This window comes from Mauremys reevesii, linkage group 25 (assembly GCF_016161935.1).
Source record: "Mauremys reevesii isolate NIE-2019 linkage group 25, ASM1616193v1, whole genome shotgun sequence".
NCBI classification, from domain to species: Eukaryota; Metazoa; Chordata; order Testudines; family Geoemydidae; genus Mauremys; species Mauremys reevesii.
This window is the reverse complement of record NC_052647.1, coordinates 16,642,695-16,660,784: the sequence shown is the minus strand read 5'-3', so window position 1 is coordinate 16,660,784 and position 18,090 is coordinate 16,642,695. Positions and strand designations below refer to the sequence as shown.

Here is an 18,090-nt window from a genome sequence, read left to right as displayed (position 1 = left end):
GACCACTTCCTTTTCCAAACAATAACGAAGCCCTGAAACAAAAGGTAGGCAGGGGAGGAGACAGGGAGCAGTTCACTGCCTTGCCTTTGCTCTGGGCACCTCTCCCAAAGGCGGCGTTTATATTCCCCGGAGGGAAAGATAAAGGAGCGAGAGACCACGGCCAGCGCGGACAAGAACCAGGAAACGTGCAGGTCAAGCTAAACCCGTGACTGGGGCGTGAGCTACACATGCAGGATTACGGGCACGGACGCCAGAGTAGCAAAGGACGTCTCCACTGCAATTAAACTCGCAGCCGGCCCGTGTCAGCGACCGGGGCTGCTAATCCCCCACCCTTCCACAGACCCCCCGGGGCAAATCACCTAAGGGTCCGCCTGCACCACCAAAACCAATAAATAACCCGGCGGGAGCGAGTCTCAGAGCCGTGGGTCTCCAGACTTGGCCCTGCGCTCCGACATTAAAAACAGCCCCGGAGAGGCTACGCTCAGCCCCTTTGCCAGCGCTCGCAGCCCGAGCGGGAATGTCAACACAGCTATTTCCAGCACCGTCGCGAGAGCCCGAGCCTGCAGACCCGGCCGCCCAGACTTTGCTGCCCCCAGTTTTTTTGGTTTGTTTTGGTTTTTCGGCGCAGGAGCCGTCATCCCATTCCAGTGCGACTTACGTCGGGCTGCGGGGCTCTTGTTTCAGTTACCGACCCGCGCATGAAATCCGGACGCACCCCACACTGTGAATTGACCTCCCGAAACCAGCGAAAAACTCCACTGAGAAGCACGTCCGACCGAGTTCCTAGCCGCAAACCCAGGAACGCTCATACACTGGACTACAAACGGACACCTACAGATAGAAACCGCGCCGGTTTCGCACACCTCGGCGTATCTGTGGCAAGAGGTTAGCCGGATCATCTTAACATTCACAAAGTTGGATTGACATACATGCAGGGGGCTTACGGTATCTGAATCACATTCCTTCTGGGCAGGCATGACAAACAGAGATCAACATGAGTATGTGAAAATCAGCCAGAAATGTAAAAAATCCCAGCTGTGCCCACCCAGGGAAACCCTAAATCTCTGATTCCTAGAAAACAGGAGGAGATCTCATTCCACAATTGCTCTATTCTGTATGCAGCCCGCCATCGGAAGACAGGATACTGGGGAAGATGGACCATGCTCTGACCCAGTGTGGCCATTCGTGTATCTACCCTGCAGCTGAACCCGGGCTGTGACTCCGGTCTGAGCCCAAGCCGCGCTCCTGTCCACTCAGAAATCAGTCTGACTCGGGGGTCAGCGAGCACTCAGGAGCCGGCTCTCTGCTGGGGGGTGGCCCGGTGACCTGGCTCCAAGCCTTGACCTTCTGCAGTGCAGACGCAGCTCAAACCCCGGACCCGAGTCAGAACGTCTGCGTAGCGCAGTGCGGACGTGTCGGTGAGAAATGCAATCGCAAAGCCAGGTTTACAGGGCAGTGCGGACGCTGAGAGTCCAGACAAGACCTGGCTCTGCAGACCCGAGCACAGCATGCAGTGTAGACACATACCCTTAGTCTCACTGTACGACGGCAATAACAGAACGGCCCTGCCTTCCAAGGGGGACCTGGGGAAATCCAGTGACGACTGTGAGGCCCTGGAAGCCACAGAAAACCCGAGATCGACAGATGGTTTTATTAGGTGTCTGCCTTGCAATTCTACCCACAGGCCTTAATCGCTGTGCTGGGTGCGGCGCGCACGGCCACTCCACACCCTGACCCGCTTGCAATCCCAGCGCCGGGCTGAACATACCAGCACACGGAAGGAGCACCCGGTCCCGGTGAGAGGGTTACTTGGTAGGTGTCTCACAGCGGCACCTAGGAGTCCCAGACCAGGCCCAAACACAGAGCGAAGCAGGGACCCTGCCCCAGGGAGCCTCCAATCTCAGAATCCAGCCCTGGGGACGCGTCAGGGCAGTTCTGGGCAGCCGAGATCGGCAGGAGCTCATCAGCCGAGCAACGCCCCAGACGCAGCATTTGATGAGTCGGCAACTCAAATTCCACAGCCCCGTGCCCGGCTCATGAGCACCCAACAATAAAGAAACCCGCCCTGCCTTTGCAAAGCAAGGGAAGGCGATCCTGGAAGGGAGGTTTCAACTTTCCTGTCAAGCAGTGGTTCTTGACCTGGGCTACGCATACCTTGGGGGTGTGCAGAGGTCTTCCGGGGGGACATCAATTCATCTAGATCAGGGTGGCAAGCAAGGGGGCCCCCACAAAGCTAAGTGACATGCTGCCGGGGTACAGCAGTCTGGAATGGTTGAGAACCACGGACGTAGAGGGTTCTAAATGCAACCAGAGGGTTTTTTATGTGGTGGTTTAACTTAACCTGGACACTTGCTGCCTCTTCAAATCATTTGAGGCCAAGATTTTCAAAAAGCGACCAGTGATCTGGGGTGCCCAAAACTGGGGACTTGAGAGCAGCGCGTCAGCCAGCACCGAGCGTTTGCTCGCGGGGAAGCAAACCCTTTGGAAAGGTCTCAAGCTGAGCACCACAAAAAAAAAACAGAGGCCCCAGGAACCATGAGTCACTTAGGAAAAAAAAAATCTTGACCTGGCTTCATATGGATTTGCAGTTAATTCAACCTCGTTAGGCGCAGCTAATGGCGCACGAGGAGGGGCTGACAACTGGGAGGCCAAAGAGACTAACGAAAGAGGGCTCGTTAACAGGTAAAACGTTATGACTGTTCTTGGCACGAAAAAAGCAAAAAGATGCGGCTGACGAACGGCCGAGCGTAACGAGCTGCCGCTCAAATCGGTTATTCGATGAGCATCCAGCGCCCGGCTCTCAGCTGTCCAGCCCAGCCCCTTCCAACGGAGCTCTCTGCCGCCTTGAATAACTAGACTAGATTGAAGGGTTTCAGAGCTCTGGATACATTAAAACAACAATTTGCCCGACAAGCCACCGAAAACAAAGCCAGCCCAGAATTCAGCGCAGGCCCCGGGCACAGCAGCAGAACGGTGCGGTTCACACGGCCCCAGCAGGCTGAAGTTACAGCTTGGAATGAAGCAGCAAATTAAAAAGGAAACGAGTTTGCCGAAGCCAAATGGATTATTTTTTATTTTTAAATTAATGACGCGGCACGTTTAACATGTCACAACCGAACCCACCCGCCCCGTTCCTTTGTCTAGGCCGGCGCTGTGCAAATCGGAGCCAGTAAATATCCAGTCCACATTTTTTTAATTGCCCTCTTAACGTTGCTTCGGATAAGTGGCACCTTTTAGTGAGCTCGTTAGTTAATCCAATTAAAGATGCAACTGGAAAGGCAGGTAGCTTCTCCTTTATTGTGTGCAATTCAGGCATGTCCGTCCTTTGCCCCTGATTTTAAATTTACAAAAACAAAAACAAAACCCTTGCCCCGTGCCCCTCCCCCACGCTCCTTGAGGCCGGGACCGTCTTTTGTTCTGCATTTGCACGGCCCCTGGCACAGTGGGGTCCTGGCTCCCAGACTGGGGGCTCCCGGCCTCTAACCTAGCAGAATTCCTCAGCATGAGGTACTTTAGGCTGCCTACCGGCTAAGACGGGCTTTCGCCTTAAACAGCACTAGTGAATGGCCATGTCTTAGGGGCTGGAGGCCGTCGGTTCGGTTTCTCTGGCGAAGAGGTGCGTTGTGTTCTATATTTAGCGTAAGAAACGGGGGCGGGCGCCTGGGAGACGGGATCCTTATGCAATGGGATAGGACCCAGCAAGCCAGCTCTGGAAACCAACCCAGCTTTATTTTATTTTATTTTATTTTCTAAGCGGAGGCAGGGAACGAAAAAAAAAAGAGTTTCAGCAGAATGGTAACCTCGAAAGTATTTGCCACGGCCTGGAGCTGGCTGCCAAGGTACATTAAACGTAAGTGACTGAAAAGTTGAGTCAACAGCAAAAATGGATCTGTAAATAGCTCGGCGTTCATCTCGTACTGGCTTGTGCAAAAAACAAACGGTCGTACGTTGCAAAGATCATCTCAATGCACTTCTCTGGAGGAAATCTACCACGCACACCATTCAGCAGGTCAACAAAGCTCTCTAAGGTTTCGGGATGCCCCGTCACCATAGGAGCAGGGCCCCGCAAAATCTTTCCAGTAGTTGTCCTCACAACTCCCCTGTGCAACAGGGCTATTAGATCCCGTTTTATAGATGGGGAAACTGAGGCACAGACCGGCTACGTTGAGCTGCCAAAGGGAATCTGCGGTGGACTGAATCGGGTCTGGAGTCCCAGGCTAAACTCCTTGGAGCAGGGAGGGTTTTTTCGTTGTGTGTCTGTAAAGCACCTACCACAATGGAGCCCTGGTCCGGGACCGGAGCTGCAAGGTGTTACCGGAACGCACCTCATAAATCATGCTCCATGCCCAGCAGGAAGGGGGGCTGGTCCAGGACTGGAGTCCCCCCGCACCGCTACTGCAGTACAGGTCACCACCATGGGGCCAGCCTCCCTCTCAGACACAGCCAGGTAGTGCTAAAGACAATGCCCAGGTGCCAGAAGTCAGTTTATTGGGTCGGGGTAGGAGCAGAACCCAGCTGTCTCCATTCCTACCCGACCCTCTGCACCGGGAGTGGGTCCGACACCCAGGAGAGGACAGAGATCAGCTCGCTCAACGCAGGAGCAAGTACGAGCACGGAAAGAAAAACCGGCACCGTGCGCCCATCGGCACAGCCGGAGGCAGGATTCCCCCACGGAGGCAGAGCCCCCCGGCCCCAGAAAGGCCAGTGGCAGAAACAATCCAGCGCCACCCCCTCCCCAATGCCATTGCACCTGCAAGGTGGGCACAGAGGCAGCCCGGCTGCATGGATAACTGAGCAGCCAACGGAAGACGCGTGGGGGGGGGGGGGGAGAGAGACACCTCGTGCCAATGCGCAGCTGCCGATTTCACTGGAAAGCTGAGCCCTGGGTGGGGCAGCGTGACTCACCCCCCCCCCCCCATCCCCAAACACACAGCACAAGCCTGGCCCATGTGCACGAGAGAGCAGCGGGCGCATCCCAGCAATGCTGCTCCATGGCAAGCCAGCCTCACATTCCTGCAGGGGCAGGGGCTGTTTTCACAAAGCCTGTAACGCCTCCTGCCCCCGGCTCCGGCTGCCTGCGGCTCGCCCTCCTCCCGCATCGGTGAAAATTTCAGCCCTCGTGCAACCAGTGGTGAAAGTCTAGTGCACAAGAGGTGAATTGCAGCCCGCAGCTTAAACCTTTTGCCAGTCAGAGCATCCATTCAAGAGATACCATCCGTCTATAGGGTCGGGGGAGATTCTTGCAGAGGCAGAGATGAGGAAGGATGCTCAGTGGCTAGGGTGCAACAGATCTCGGTTTCATGCCCGGCTGTAATCCAGGCTCCTTGCATGATCCTGAGCCTCTGCTCTCTGCCATGGGGACAGCAGCGCGGCCCTCCCTGCCCAGGGTTCTGGGGAGAAATACACTGCAGACTGGGTGCTGCTCAGAGGTGCCTGGTAACAGGGACCAGACAGGCCCCATTTTTCAACCAGGCGCCCGCAGACTCGGTCTAAAGATTTCCGAAGGGCTCTGCACCGCCACGCGACCTTTTTTAGGGGTCTGCAAATGAAAAAAGGTTAAAAACCGCTGCCAGAGCCAGATCCCACCCAGCCCCCCTTTGGGCTCCAGCAAATATTCCCTTGCGGCCATTCGAGATCGGAAAGGGAGACCTGGTATGATTATTGTCAACTAGCTCTTTCCAGCGGTAGCTCTCCCAGTGCTTTGCAGAGGAGGTGAGGAGCGTTATTCCCCATTTCGCAGATGGCTAAACCGAGACTCAGAGCGGGGACGCGACTTGCCCCAGGTCTCCCAGCAGGCCAGAGCCACAAATCGAACCTGGCTTTCCTGAGCTCTGTCCCGGGGCTCGTTCCACTCTCCACCCCTGCCTTCCCATGAGTCCATCTGTCAGCACGAGCACGTTATACCCCCATTTCCCGGCCCTCCCCGCTACCCAGCCGGCACCTGTATCAGTAACAGAGTGCCCTGGACACTTAACCACTGGTTAGAGGAAAAACCAGTGCACGCAAAGGTTACTTCATTGATCCTGTGTGCCACTGGCATCTTCGGATTGTAATTGGCAATAACGGAGGGGCGCTCTTAGAATCATAGAATACCAGGGTTGGAAGGGACCTCAGGAGGGATCTAGTCCAACCCCCTGCTCAAAGCAGGACCAATTCCCAACTAAATCAAGAGAGTCAACAGAACTTTGCATCCGTCTGCTCCCTTCCTCCTTCCCGCCTGGCTAAATACAGAGCTCCCCCTAGACTCGAGGATCAACTCGGAACAGGAAACCCTAAAATAAACAGGATGTCGTTCGAATAGGCAGGCAAGTGGCAGTGCGTTTACGCTGTGACCTACGGGAAGGCGCGCACGCGGCGCCCTGCGCGGAAGAAAGGGGATCGGTTGGGGATCGGTTTATCACCAGAGAACCACAGAAAGCAGAGAGAGAAGCTCTGTTCGGTTGGTTAGCCTCAGCTGCCTGCCAGGGCAGGACGGTTCCCCTTAGCATTTTGTCCAGCCTGATTTGAAACATCCCCAAGCGATGAGGATTCCCTCCGGAGACAACCCCGCAGCTGCTGAGAGGTCAAACTTCCGCCTACGTTCTCCCTTTGTTAATGTCATCCTGGTTTCCCAATAATCCTTTGCACCAGGTTAATGACACTTAATGCGCCTCATCATCAAAGCCCATGGTCAAAAATCATCCTCATCGCACCCGGGAGCGAGGAGCATTAACCCACTTTCACACGTCAATGAGGAGAGGCATAGAAAGAAGGTGACGAGACTCATCCCAGGCAGCAAAGTAAATCAGTGTAGTAGGTTGAGAGGAGAACCCAGGAGTCCGGGATCCTAGTCCCAAGTGCAGATTTCTCGACTTTCTTAGTCCAGTACCACCATGAGCCCAACGAGATCGGGGCTGGATGCAATACAGACAGGGCGGTTCATTAGCCACAGGGGCAGGGAAAGTGCCACACAGTTATGTGGGGGGAGAGATGGGAAACTGATTACACACAAAAGCAAAGCATACGGCAAAAAGGAAACACTCTGGAAAATAACCCCTCATCTCTGTCTTGCCAAGCGATCTCGGGAGCTACACGCAAGAGCAAGTTTGTTCTCAGCACGATTATTATGTTGCCCGAGTGCCTTTAAAATTTTTACTTCTCATGTTTATTATTTTGATTACAATAGCGCCTAGACCCCTACCAAGGCGGGGGGAGGAGGGGGAGACTGCTGTACACACAGACAGCAAGAGACAGTCCCCTGCCCTGAAACGCTTACAGGCTAAACAGACAAGACAGAGGTACGGCGGGAGGGGAAACTGAGGCACGGAGCAGGCAAAGTCATACAGGGAACCTGTGGCAGAGGCAGCACTTGAACCCAGATCCAAGGGCCAACCCATTGAAATCACAAAGATGCCCGTCCCCTGTGAACACTGCAGAATATTACAACAGCCGATTCACAGCTCTCCAGTCTGCTCACGACTCTTATCACCCCCTCCCTGTTTCCTAAGAGATCACAGATTCACACTTCTCTCGCCTGTAACCCCGACACAGGCCTCGTGTTAACTCGTGAACTGCAATTCTCTCGCTCTCTGTATTCTACCGCCAGAAGGCAGTGAGGGCAGGTCCACGGTGGGAGCTTTGCAGATTCACTCCTCGGGGGGGAGAGGTTAAATAAAAGGGGGGGTCGGGATGATATTTCTTTTTTTCCACAGCCCAAAGTTGCAAACTGCGCCAGGAGCCTGGACGGAGGGAATTTAAAGAGAGGATCAGCATTCAGGAGATTTCGCAACTCTCTCCCACAAGGCAGGGATTTTCGCTCTTGCACAAGGACCTCGCCTCTGCAGCCCCCAAAAAAGCTGCGATTTCATGAAAGGTTTTGCAACGACGCTTCCCGGAACTTTCATCTTCTCTTGCACAATTAATTCTGCCACTCGGCTAACAGGAGCCAGCGGCTGCTGATACCTGGAACATCCCGGTTCTGAGGAAGGGTGGATTCTCAGCTAGCGCCCACAACTGGGGCCACGTTTTCAGCTCCCCCACCCCCGAGGCACGTAATAAAGGCCCAGATTTTCAGAACGCTCCGTTTCGATACTTCTAGCCAGGTTCACCCGACAGGCCTTGGGAATCCCACTCACTGCAAAATCCAGAGCCTCGTCTCTCCGGGGTCCTTCTGACTGTCACGTGGGAGATAAAGGAAGGGCAGCCTGTATTACAAGGCATCCGTGGCAGGGACCGTCTCTTGCTCCACGTCTGTACAGCGCCTGGCGCAATGGGGCCGTGATCTCAGCTGGCATTTGCAAGCGCCACCGGGGAGGGGGTAACCCACCCCCACCTGCCATCTCAAAACCTCGGCAAAAGTCTGACGGTTCAATTGGACCAATATGGCAAATCCTCTCTCGTCTCAGTTCCTTGGCTCTCCTGCAAACACTCCTTGTGGTTGTGCGTGTTACAGGCTAGTGGTCCCAACTGAGATCAGGGCTCCCCCGTGCCGGGCGCTACACAGACTCCTAGTAAAAGAGAGCCCCTGAGCTTACAATCTAAACAGGCGAAGGGCGGGGGACAGAAATGGGGAAACTGAGGCACCAAGCTGGGGAAGTGACTGGGGGTCCTGTGGCAGAGCCAGGAACAGAACCGAGGTCCTTCCAGCGCTTGGTTTGTTAACTTACCCACCAGACCAGTGCTCCCCACTCAACCAAACCTCCTCGGTGTTCCTCTCCCTGCCAGTCACGGTCACAAAAGCTACAGCGCAGCAGTTCGGCTCCTCCTGGCCTCCGCAGCCCAGCTCTCACGTGGGATTTCTTGCTTGAAAACTTTGTCCTAGCCCGGCAGCGAGCTCCAGCACCGTTCCCCCTGCCCCGACTCAAAGCACAGCGGATTGTGCTCTCCCGCCACCCTCGTTCTGTGAGAGAACCCGAGGCCCGGCTCTGAGAGGACAGCAGGGCCCAGGGGATACAGCATGAAGGGGCTGGGGAACAGGACGCCTGGGTTCTATTCCCTGCGTGGGGAGGGGAGTGCTGAAGGACAAGTCAGGACGCCTGGGTTCTATCCCGACTCCACATGCCGATTTCTTTAATAGCGTTTTTCATCCGTAGATCACAACGCACTGTTACCAAAACATTATCGGCCCCTCCAGCGGACAGGGAACCGTGGCACTAAGCCAATGGCTCAAGGTCACACGGGCAGTCGATGAGTGGAACTGAACCTGGGTCACCCACTTCCTAAGCCCAGGAGCTAACCACTGGGCTCTCCTTCCCCTCCAGCGCCGCCCGCAAAGGCAGATCCTACGCCACTCGGTCGCAGGCTCCCTCTTAGCCCGACCAGGAGCTCAGTGAGTGTTGAAACCAAGCCAGGGCAAGTGATAAATGCTTCCCTCTTGATGCCTCCGCAGCAAGAGACGGGCTGCCCAGCGGGCGTGGGAGGGTGGCACGGCAGAGGCTCAGCACCAGGGCCGGGATGGAGTTTTCCTCGACGCGCTCGGCTCCGGGAAGCCGGGACTCAACCATTTCGTTTTCGAAAGTCGCCGCTCCGGAGGGACGAGCCCTTTGAAACCGGCCTTCCCAGCGCTGTCCCGTGTATTCCACTAGCACCAACCGAGATCAGAATCCCATCGCGCCAGGAGCTCCGCAGACACAGCGCAAGGGGCAACCCCTCACCCAAAGAGCTCCAGGGCGGGGAGGGGAAACTGAGGCACACAAGGGGAAGGAAGCTGCCCGAGGGCGCGCAGCAGGGAACCGGCAGAGCTGGGAACAGAACCGACAGCCGCACGCCCCGGGCAGGCACAACCCTCTTGCAGGATAGAGGTGGGTGACCTCTCTCCGCTAAGCCATGACATCCTCCCCCTGAACACGCCCGCTGCTGGGACCAGCTGCAACCAGGCGAAAATCCCAAAGGAAGCACCCAGCCCGGAGCATGCACAGAACAGCTCTAGCCGGCTGCAAAGAGGAACCCAATTAAGCCAGAACCGAGGCGACTGCCCCCCGCAAAGGAGGGTCCAGGTGCCCGGGGGTTGATGCACAAGGAAACACACTAAGCTGCTTTTGCTTTTCATCACTCTTAGGAGCATTAGTCCCCTGGGGCCAGCAAGAGCAGCTGGGGCAGGAGTTTCCTGAACTCCGCAGAGACCCAAAAAAGGCATAAAAAGCGGTGAGAGAAAGAGCCAGGAACCGGGGGTGGGGGGAACAGGTGGCAGGAAGAAACGGAAAGTGAAACAGGGCAGCAGGGAGAGGGAGAGGAAAGGACCCCGGTTATTAGCCTGGAAACTTCCTCCCGCTGACCTCTGCCCTAAAGAAACATCTAGAAACAAATCAAAATCAAAAACCCCCTCCCTGAAAGCCGAGTTTTCACCCCCAAAAGTGCCCGAGGCTCCACTGCATTCACCAGGGACTTCGCTACCCATCTTACAAGGAAGGGGCCCAGATACAACGGTGACGGGCGGCAGGACAAACCCCCCACCCAGACGGACGTGCAAAGGCTGACACTCGGCCCTTCCGTGTGAGCACGAACCGTGATGGAGCTACACGCACACGCCACGTTAGGCACATGCATGAAAATCTTCGCAGGGTCAGGGTCACCGATTGCAAGCGCCACAGGACAGGGACTGCCTCTCTTCCGTGCGAACGGGGCTAGCACGAGGGGGCCCGATCCTGGACTAGGGCCTGTCCAGGATACAGGCCTCTTGAAATCTGCCTTGTCAGCATCAGTTTCCCTCCTGCTGCAGGAATGAAAATCTGGGACCTGGGCTATCAGCTGAGCACCATGATCCCTTCTGGCCTTACAGCCACACGGAGGGGGGAGGAGAAAAGAGAGAGGAGGGATGGAAAGAAGGGAGCCGATGGAATTTCCTCGTACAGAAGATGACTGGAGACCCCGGAGTTTGGCGGGGAGCAGCTCGCGTACGCACCCCGTTGGGGTACGTGATGGGAAGACGCACTGTGCTGCAAACGTACACGGAGCAGGAGGGAGACCTGCCTTTTAAAACAGGCCTCGCAGGCGATTCCCGCCGGGTCAACCCCCCTGGAAATTCCTCTGTCCCCATTAGCACACCTCCACCTGCCCGAAAATCCAGGGGGCCCGGGGTGGAGTATTGCCTCCGCAGGCAACTGCAACAGCTGCCGGAAAACGCAGCTCCGCGGCGCCCAGGCCAATGACCTGAAAGGCTCCGGCACCCCCGCCCCAAGGGTTTGTGAGTCAGAGCCCACGGGAAATCAGTGACGTGGAATAAACCGACGGCACTGGAACCCCACCCAGGGCTAACACCACAACAAGTGCAGAGGCATTAAGCCACCGGGCAGTCTGCAGGCGCCAGCGGCTAGCTGGGTTTGGGCTTTCAATCCTGAGATATTCTGGGCACCTCACCAGAGTCCTGTCCTGCCCCCCTGGTTTGCAGAGAGTGCCAGTCACCCGCCCTCTGGGAAATCAGACCCGTCAGGGGTCTCCAGCTGCAGCACCCCAAAACCACCAGTCCCTCTGGGAACAGTCTGGACCTTCACCTCCTTATGCCTCAGTTCCCGTTCTGGGAACAGGGTTTATAGCTCAGGCTGCCAGCGCTTCAGGGCACAGACCCGCTCCCTGCACTCGGGGCACGAAGGAGCCTCGCCTCAGCTGGGTGCCCCCAGAGCTGCCGTAACCCACAGACCAGCTCTGAACTCTCCTCCCCGGATCCTGGCGCTTTCCCCCCGCTGAACCTGGGGTGGCTCTCGGGGCGTTAATTACGGCCTGGCATGCGAAAACACGTCCTGGTAAATACACAGTCCCAGTGGAGCATGCACGCGCCACCCAGGGCTTGTCTACACTGGCAATTTACAGCGCTCAGGGGTGGGGAAACCCCCCCCCGAACACAGCAAGCTGCAGCGCTGTACGGGGCACCGGTGCTGGGAGCTGCGCCCCCCGTGGAGGTGGGTTTTTTAGAGGGCTGGGAGAGCTCCCCCCGGCGCTCTGCCGTGACCACACAAGCCACAGCGCTGCCGGCGCAGACTAGCCCCTGAACGGAACTGATGAGATGCACCAGCCCACCAAAGCACCAGGAGCGGTGACGTGCGGAGGCACCAGCCATTTTCAACCACAGCTATTTCCGATCTCTACCAAAGCGTTCCACAAACGGCCGAGATTTCAGCCTGGCGATCGACGCAAACCAAGCCGGGCTTCTCAGGAAGGGGGCGGGAGGGATTCCAAGGACAGACACGGGCTAGAGGCTCGAAAAATCCATTCCCCTCCGCACATCAACTGGACTTTGTCCCCCTGAGCAAGAGTCCAAGGCAAACAGAACCGTTACCCTGACCAACTCCTGGCAACAACAACCAAAAAAAGGCAGGCCCAGTGTGTGAAGCACAGGAGCCAGGACTCCTGGGTTCCATTCGCAGCTCTGGGAGGGGAGCTGGGTCTAGAGGGTCAGAGAGGGGGGACTGGGAGGCAGGACTCCTGGGTTCTCTCCTTGGCTCTGAGAGTAGGATCTAGTGGCTAGGATAGGGAATCAGGACTCCTGGGTTCTAGTCACAGCTCTGGAAAGGCAGATGTGGATTAGTAATTAAAGCAAGAGAACTGGGAGTCGTGCCACCTGGATCCATCCCCACTCGGAGCGGGGAATGGGGTCGAATGGTTAGCGCAGCAGCAGGACTCCTGGGTTCTATTCCCCACCGGCCCCCTGGAGGCACGGCCGTGCATTGGGAGGCCCTGCAAAGAGTGCCAGACCCCCGCGGGAGAGGGCTCCGTTAGTTATTACGCACGTTACGCTTTGGGGCTTGCAAACGCCTTTCCCTCCAAACTGCCCAGCCCCTGTTTTCCCACCGCCGAGCCCTCATCCCACACAACCAGCTTGCGGCTGCTCCCAAAGGCCGGTTCTGCCCAGGGGACCGACAGGAGATAAATACATTGGGCCCATTCGCTCCTTTAGGAGCGAAACCCCCCACTGAAGTCCAGGGACGTTTTGCACAGGCCGGGCTCCCTGAGGACAGCTCCTCCTTTCGCAGAGGAGCCGTGGTTAGGTGAGGCCAGCGCGCTCCCCAAAGCGACCCACAATCTCACACTGCGTGCGGCCCACGGATTACAGACGCAGGCAATGTCTGCACAGAGGACACAGTGACCTGGGACTCCGGAGAGCCGGGTCCAGCTCTCCTTCCAGTGTACGTCCTTTCACTTCGCCGTGCCTCAGTTTCCCCGTCTGTAAAATGGGGATACGGACACCAACCTCTTTTCTAAGGCGCTTTGAGATTCATGGGAGAAAGGCAGCGGGTACGAGCTGGTTAGTGGTCGTAGTAGAAAGGTCAGAATTCTTTCTCCTCTTCATACCCCCTTTGCCCGCCCCCCACCAGCCGCACGCCCCCTCCTCTGCCGTACCGAGGCGCGGCCTTTGCTTGCGAGCTCAAGCCCCCGAGGCCAAATCCTTATCAGCGCAGGATGCATAATAATTCCCCAGCTTCATGCAACGTTCATGGCAGCAGTAACTAGGGGCTTGGCTACCCAGGGAAACAGACGCCTGCCTCCCACTGTCCCGTCGCTCCCTAGGTCAGTTTCAGTCACGCTGAGAGAGGATCCTTGCACTGGAAACACAGCCAGCCCCAATATTCATCGAGGGCCCAGTTCTGCGCTGGTTCCCACCCAGCACAATCCCGTTCCCCTCACCGGGCCTGCAGAGTAGAAAATACTGGATCTGGAGCTCTGGCATCTATTTTCGCACCATCCAGTCAGGCTGAATTCTAATCATTCAGAAGGTAGATTTGGGGTTCACAGTCAGGGAATTACGGGTTTGATCCCCAGCTCTGTCACTAACCCCCTGGGCAAGCCACTGCCTCTCCTTGTGCCTGAGTGTCCTTCTGTAAAGTATGGGGTGAGAAACCTTCCTTTGTCCATCTTTGGCTAGCAGGCTCTCCAGGCCAGGGAGGTGTAAAACAAATATAAATTTGCCCCATTCCCTGGGGGAGCGGAGAGCAGAAATACACAACACCTCAAGCCTCAAAAGAGCTCGCGGTCTTTCCTCTGCACAATGGCAACGGGCGCTATTCCTTGGGGAGAGGGCTGCACTAGGAGAGCACTGGAAAGGTAGCAGAGAATGGCGTTTTTCAAGCAAAAAATAAAAGGGGCAAAATTAAATCAAATGCATTAAAGTCGGTGGCTCTGGGCACCTTCTCTCTGCTTTTTGCTCCGCATGTGGCCAATCCTACCACCCTTTGCAAGTTCAGCGGTGCCAAAGGCCGCTTGCTAACGTACCCAGTGTGCAGATGGGATACGGCAAAAACTGCGAAGTGCCCTGCTTAAAACAAGGCAGTTGTCTAGACTAGGAGGTAAGGAAGGACGATGCACTCAGGAAATACTTTCTCTCTGCCGTTGCCAGGATAATCACAGGCCGCAAAATGGAATTTTTGACACTTCAGAATCTGAGCTTGCAAGACCTGAAGTCATGACTCATGCAACACGGAAGGAAACAATCGATTTTATGGAGCAAACTGACAAGTTTGGCTTATTTACTCCTACCGGCCAAGCTTCTTTACAAGCCTCCCGCTTTTCTATTGCGACTTTGATTCCAGACAAAAAATATTAGCGATTTAAAGAGGTTCCCAAAAAAGAACCTGGCCGTGATTTTCCAGGAGACAAGACTTGATGGGGGGGGGAAGGAGGACACATTTCCCTGGAGAGCTCAGTATTTTTCCTTCTGCCACTCAAGCTAAATATGACAGGCACACGCTTCCCCAATTCTGGGCTTCGTCATGCCCAACTTCCATGTCAGCCGAGCAAAGAAACTGACCCCTTCGCTCTGTTAGGGCCGCAGCTGTCTTTTTCAGAGGGTTCTTATATCGTCTCCCCTCTCGCCAAGAAAGTCCTGCTTTTTTCAAAGCCAGCCTGGTTAAACTCTACCTTGCTGCCTCTGGTATATGCCATGTCACGCTTCAGCAGCGCACTGCAGCCTGTCGCTTGCAGGAGGGGAGGGAGAAAATTGCATTGATTTTGCAGATGCCGTTCGGAATGTAGATTCCTGCACTATTCAATTGCTCTCTGATGATCCACACAGAGATCCAGCCAATTTAGCCCAGAGCAACAGAGCTTTTAAATGCATCTTTAGGAGAACCAATTAAATATTGATATCTGACCCCCTTTTTTTTTTTTTTTTAACGGCATCTAGTTGCGGATTCTACCCCGTGTCCTCACCTCCCTAGAGCGGCTGTTCAGGGCCAAAAGGAATGAGTTACATTTTCCACCACCTGCAAAGAAACCAGACTTGGGATAGAACCAGAAGGCCAATGATGCAAATAGCATTGGATCAAGCGAGCCTGCAATCCAGGAGAGATCAGAAACACAGAGCTCGCTGAACTCAGTCCACCCCGCTGCCTGGATTTATAGAAACCAGAAACAGCAAAAGCGGTTGTGTAGGAAACACACAGCAACCATGTCTATGAAATAACAGCGCCAGACACAGATCACCAAGGATCCAAATACCAGCGCAACCAGGAGTTTTTCCAACACATCCCTTTGCCCTCCATATTTTTTTTTTTAAAAAGCAGCTACCGCGTCCATGCACATTTTGAAGCATCGTCATGTTTTCTCCAGGCATAAGTTGTTGCACGAGGGCTTTTTTCTTTTTAATTGAAAGGAAAGTACCTACAAAACACCGGGGGGGGGGTGCATTTGCAAAGCAAGATGTCCACTCAAGGGGTTATCTTCCCGATTGACCATTCCCAAGAGACTGACACATGCCATGGAGTCCTGCCAGGAGTTTATGCTGAGTTCAGAAATTTTTTTAAAAGTCACCCCATAAACAAGCTGCAGGTACAGCCCCCCCCCCCACACAGGCGGTAAAAGCAACAGACAGGGGGGTGCCCAATATTTTGGTGCCAGATGAAAATCGCAGGCGGGCTGCAGAATGCACACTCGCAAAACCCCTTCTTCCACCCCCAAGGGGGGGTCCAGGAATGGACCAGAAGTGCAGGGCTTTGTTTCAAGGGGGGGGGGAAAGAGAATCATGCAAACTGCAAAACAATACAGCGAAATCCCTAAGCCCAACCACAGCCTGTGCCACGAGAAATACCCCCCGAGCCAGGCAGGCCGGCCAGGGCACCCGCGGGGGGGGGGGGCACAGCTCAGAGCAGTCGAAGCGGGTCCCCTGGACGCCCCCAAACACCCCTCGCAGGGGGGAGAAAGGCAGAAGGGGGGTTCAGAGGCTGCAAAGAGGGAGGGAGCGAGTGAAACTCACCGTCCAGGGCAGAGATGGGCCCGATCCCGGCCAGGGTGTGCAAATATCCCAACGAGACCAGCAGGGTGGCCGCCAGCACCTCCGCCCGGGGGGGCAGCATGGCTCGGCGAGCCTCGGCGAGCCGGGCTCGGGCTCGGGCTAGACACGGCCGGGCAGGCTCGCAGCCGCTTCACCTCTGCTCCTGCGCTCCGGCTCCCCTTCCTCCACGGGGGGGGGGAGTGCTCAGCCCTTCCACCACCATCCAACACAAACAGGGGGAGGAGGAAAGAGCCCCCCCTCCTCCTCCTCCTCCTCCTCCTCTCCCAGCCCGGGAGGGGAGAGCGGCCAGCAGCAGCGAGGCTGGGGAAAGCACCGAGGGGGGGTCTCAGCCCTGCTCTGCAGGGAGCGGGGTTTGCATCTGCATCTGCAGCCAGACCCAGCAGCAGCAGCAGCCCCCCCGCCCGTGCAATGGGTTAAGCGCGAGCCAGGGGAAGGGCAGGGGGTGGGGGCGAGGGGGGGGTCCCCTCCGGCTGCAGAAAGAGGCGGCGGCTCCGGCCCCTCCCGGGCGGTGGGTGCAGCAACGGGGGAGACTCGCTGCTGCTGCTGCTGCCGCCTGATGGAGCTCGCGCCGCCTCTGCCCGCCTGACGTCATGGGCTCCCAGGGTTTGGGGGGGGGCTACGCGGCACCCGGCTCCCGCGCATGCGCCTCCCGTTGCCCCCGGCTCCTTGCTGGAAAGGGGAGTGGGGGGGGGCCGCTTTTGCAAAGCCTCCAGCCTGAGCCGCCTGCCCGCGGGGGGTGGGGTGCAGGTGCCTTCAAACCAGCCCCCCCTCTTGCTGCCAGAGCAGCCCCCCCCATTGCATGCATCAGGAGGGGCCATTCCCCTGCAGCTCCCCTCCCCCCACACCCATTGCATAGCCTTGCAAGAGAAGGATGCACCTGCATGCAAGCCAGCCGCTCCTCGTTGCAAGAGCAGACCCCCCCCCAAAGGAGCGGGGGCAGGGGGGGACCAACCACCCAGCCCCTCATTGTAATGGCCCCTTTCCATTGCCAGAGAGAGATGCATGTTTGTGGGGGCTCGTCAGATGCATTTCACTGCGAGGGAGCGACGCGCTGCACTAGTATGCACGCGCATTCGAAAGAGGGAAACGCCTGTGCAGGAATCCAGAACCCACTCATGGCCAGAGCAGCTCCCCCCCACTGCAAAAGGAGGGTGCGGGCAGCGCTGCATTTGTGCCGGAGCTTCCAGGCATCTCTAGGCTTGGCAGTTCATAGCCACGGCACATCTCAGCTTGCCGCATCCGTGATGCAAGTAAAGAAGTGCAGTGAGCCCCCGATACCACTTTCATTACCCATTAAGCACTGGGTGTGTATGCCTGAAAGTCTCCCATCCCCTCATTGCACTAGCACCTTCCATTGCAAGAGGAAGGTACACTTGCATGCAAACCAGCCACCCCTTACTGCGATAGGCCCCCCGCTCTGCAAGCAGATATATGCATATCAGCGAACCCGTCACTGGACTCCTATCCTTCCATTTCAAGGAGATGCCTGTGCATGCTAGTCAGAGTCCCCACACTTTGCAGAAGTAGCCACGCATCCATGAGGACCCATAAACAGAGAGAGAGAAAACAGGCTGCTCCTGAGGCAGAGCGCTGCAACTCAGCCCAGCTTGCTTAAAGCCGTCTCCTTCCAGAGTGACTCAGGGTCACCTAGCCTGCCAAAAGGAACAGGGAACCACCCCCGCTTTGGAAGTGGTAACTTGCAAATCCAACATAGTCTTCAGTACCCCGCCTTGGAGCCGGTCCGGAGGCACGTCTACACTGCAGACAGAGGGGTGACTGCAGCACATGCAGCCGTAGCTTTGATTCAGCTGGTTCGTATCATCAGAGCAGTGAATCCGCAGCAGCACCGGCTGTACAGCAGAGCTGATGAGAGGGGAGGGATGAGGGGACAA

The 18,090-nt window shown here is 56.4% G+C and overlaps 1 protein-coding gene across 1 annotated transcript in view; it reads right to left on the bottom strand.

Moving 5' to 3' along the window:
* Nucleotides 1-16,572, bottom strand: part of LRP1 (LDL receptor related protein 1) — a 172,756-nt gene extending 156,184 nt beyond the window's left edge. The window contains exon 1 of the mRNA XM_039514552.1: nucleotides 16,160-16,572. Within this exon, the coding sequence (XP_039370486.1) occupies nucleotides 16,160-16,259 (100 nt within the window). The 5' untranslated portion in view covers nucleotides 16,260-16,572. The remainder of the gene's footprint in view (nucleotides 1-16,159) is intronic.
* Between the last annotated feature and the right edge of the window lie 1,518 nt (nucleotides 16,573-18,090).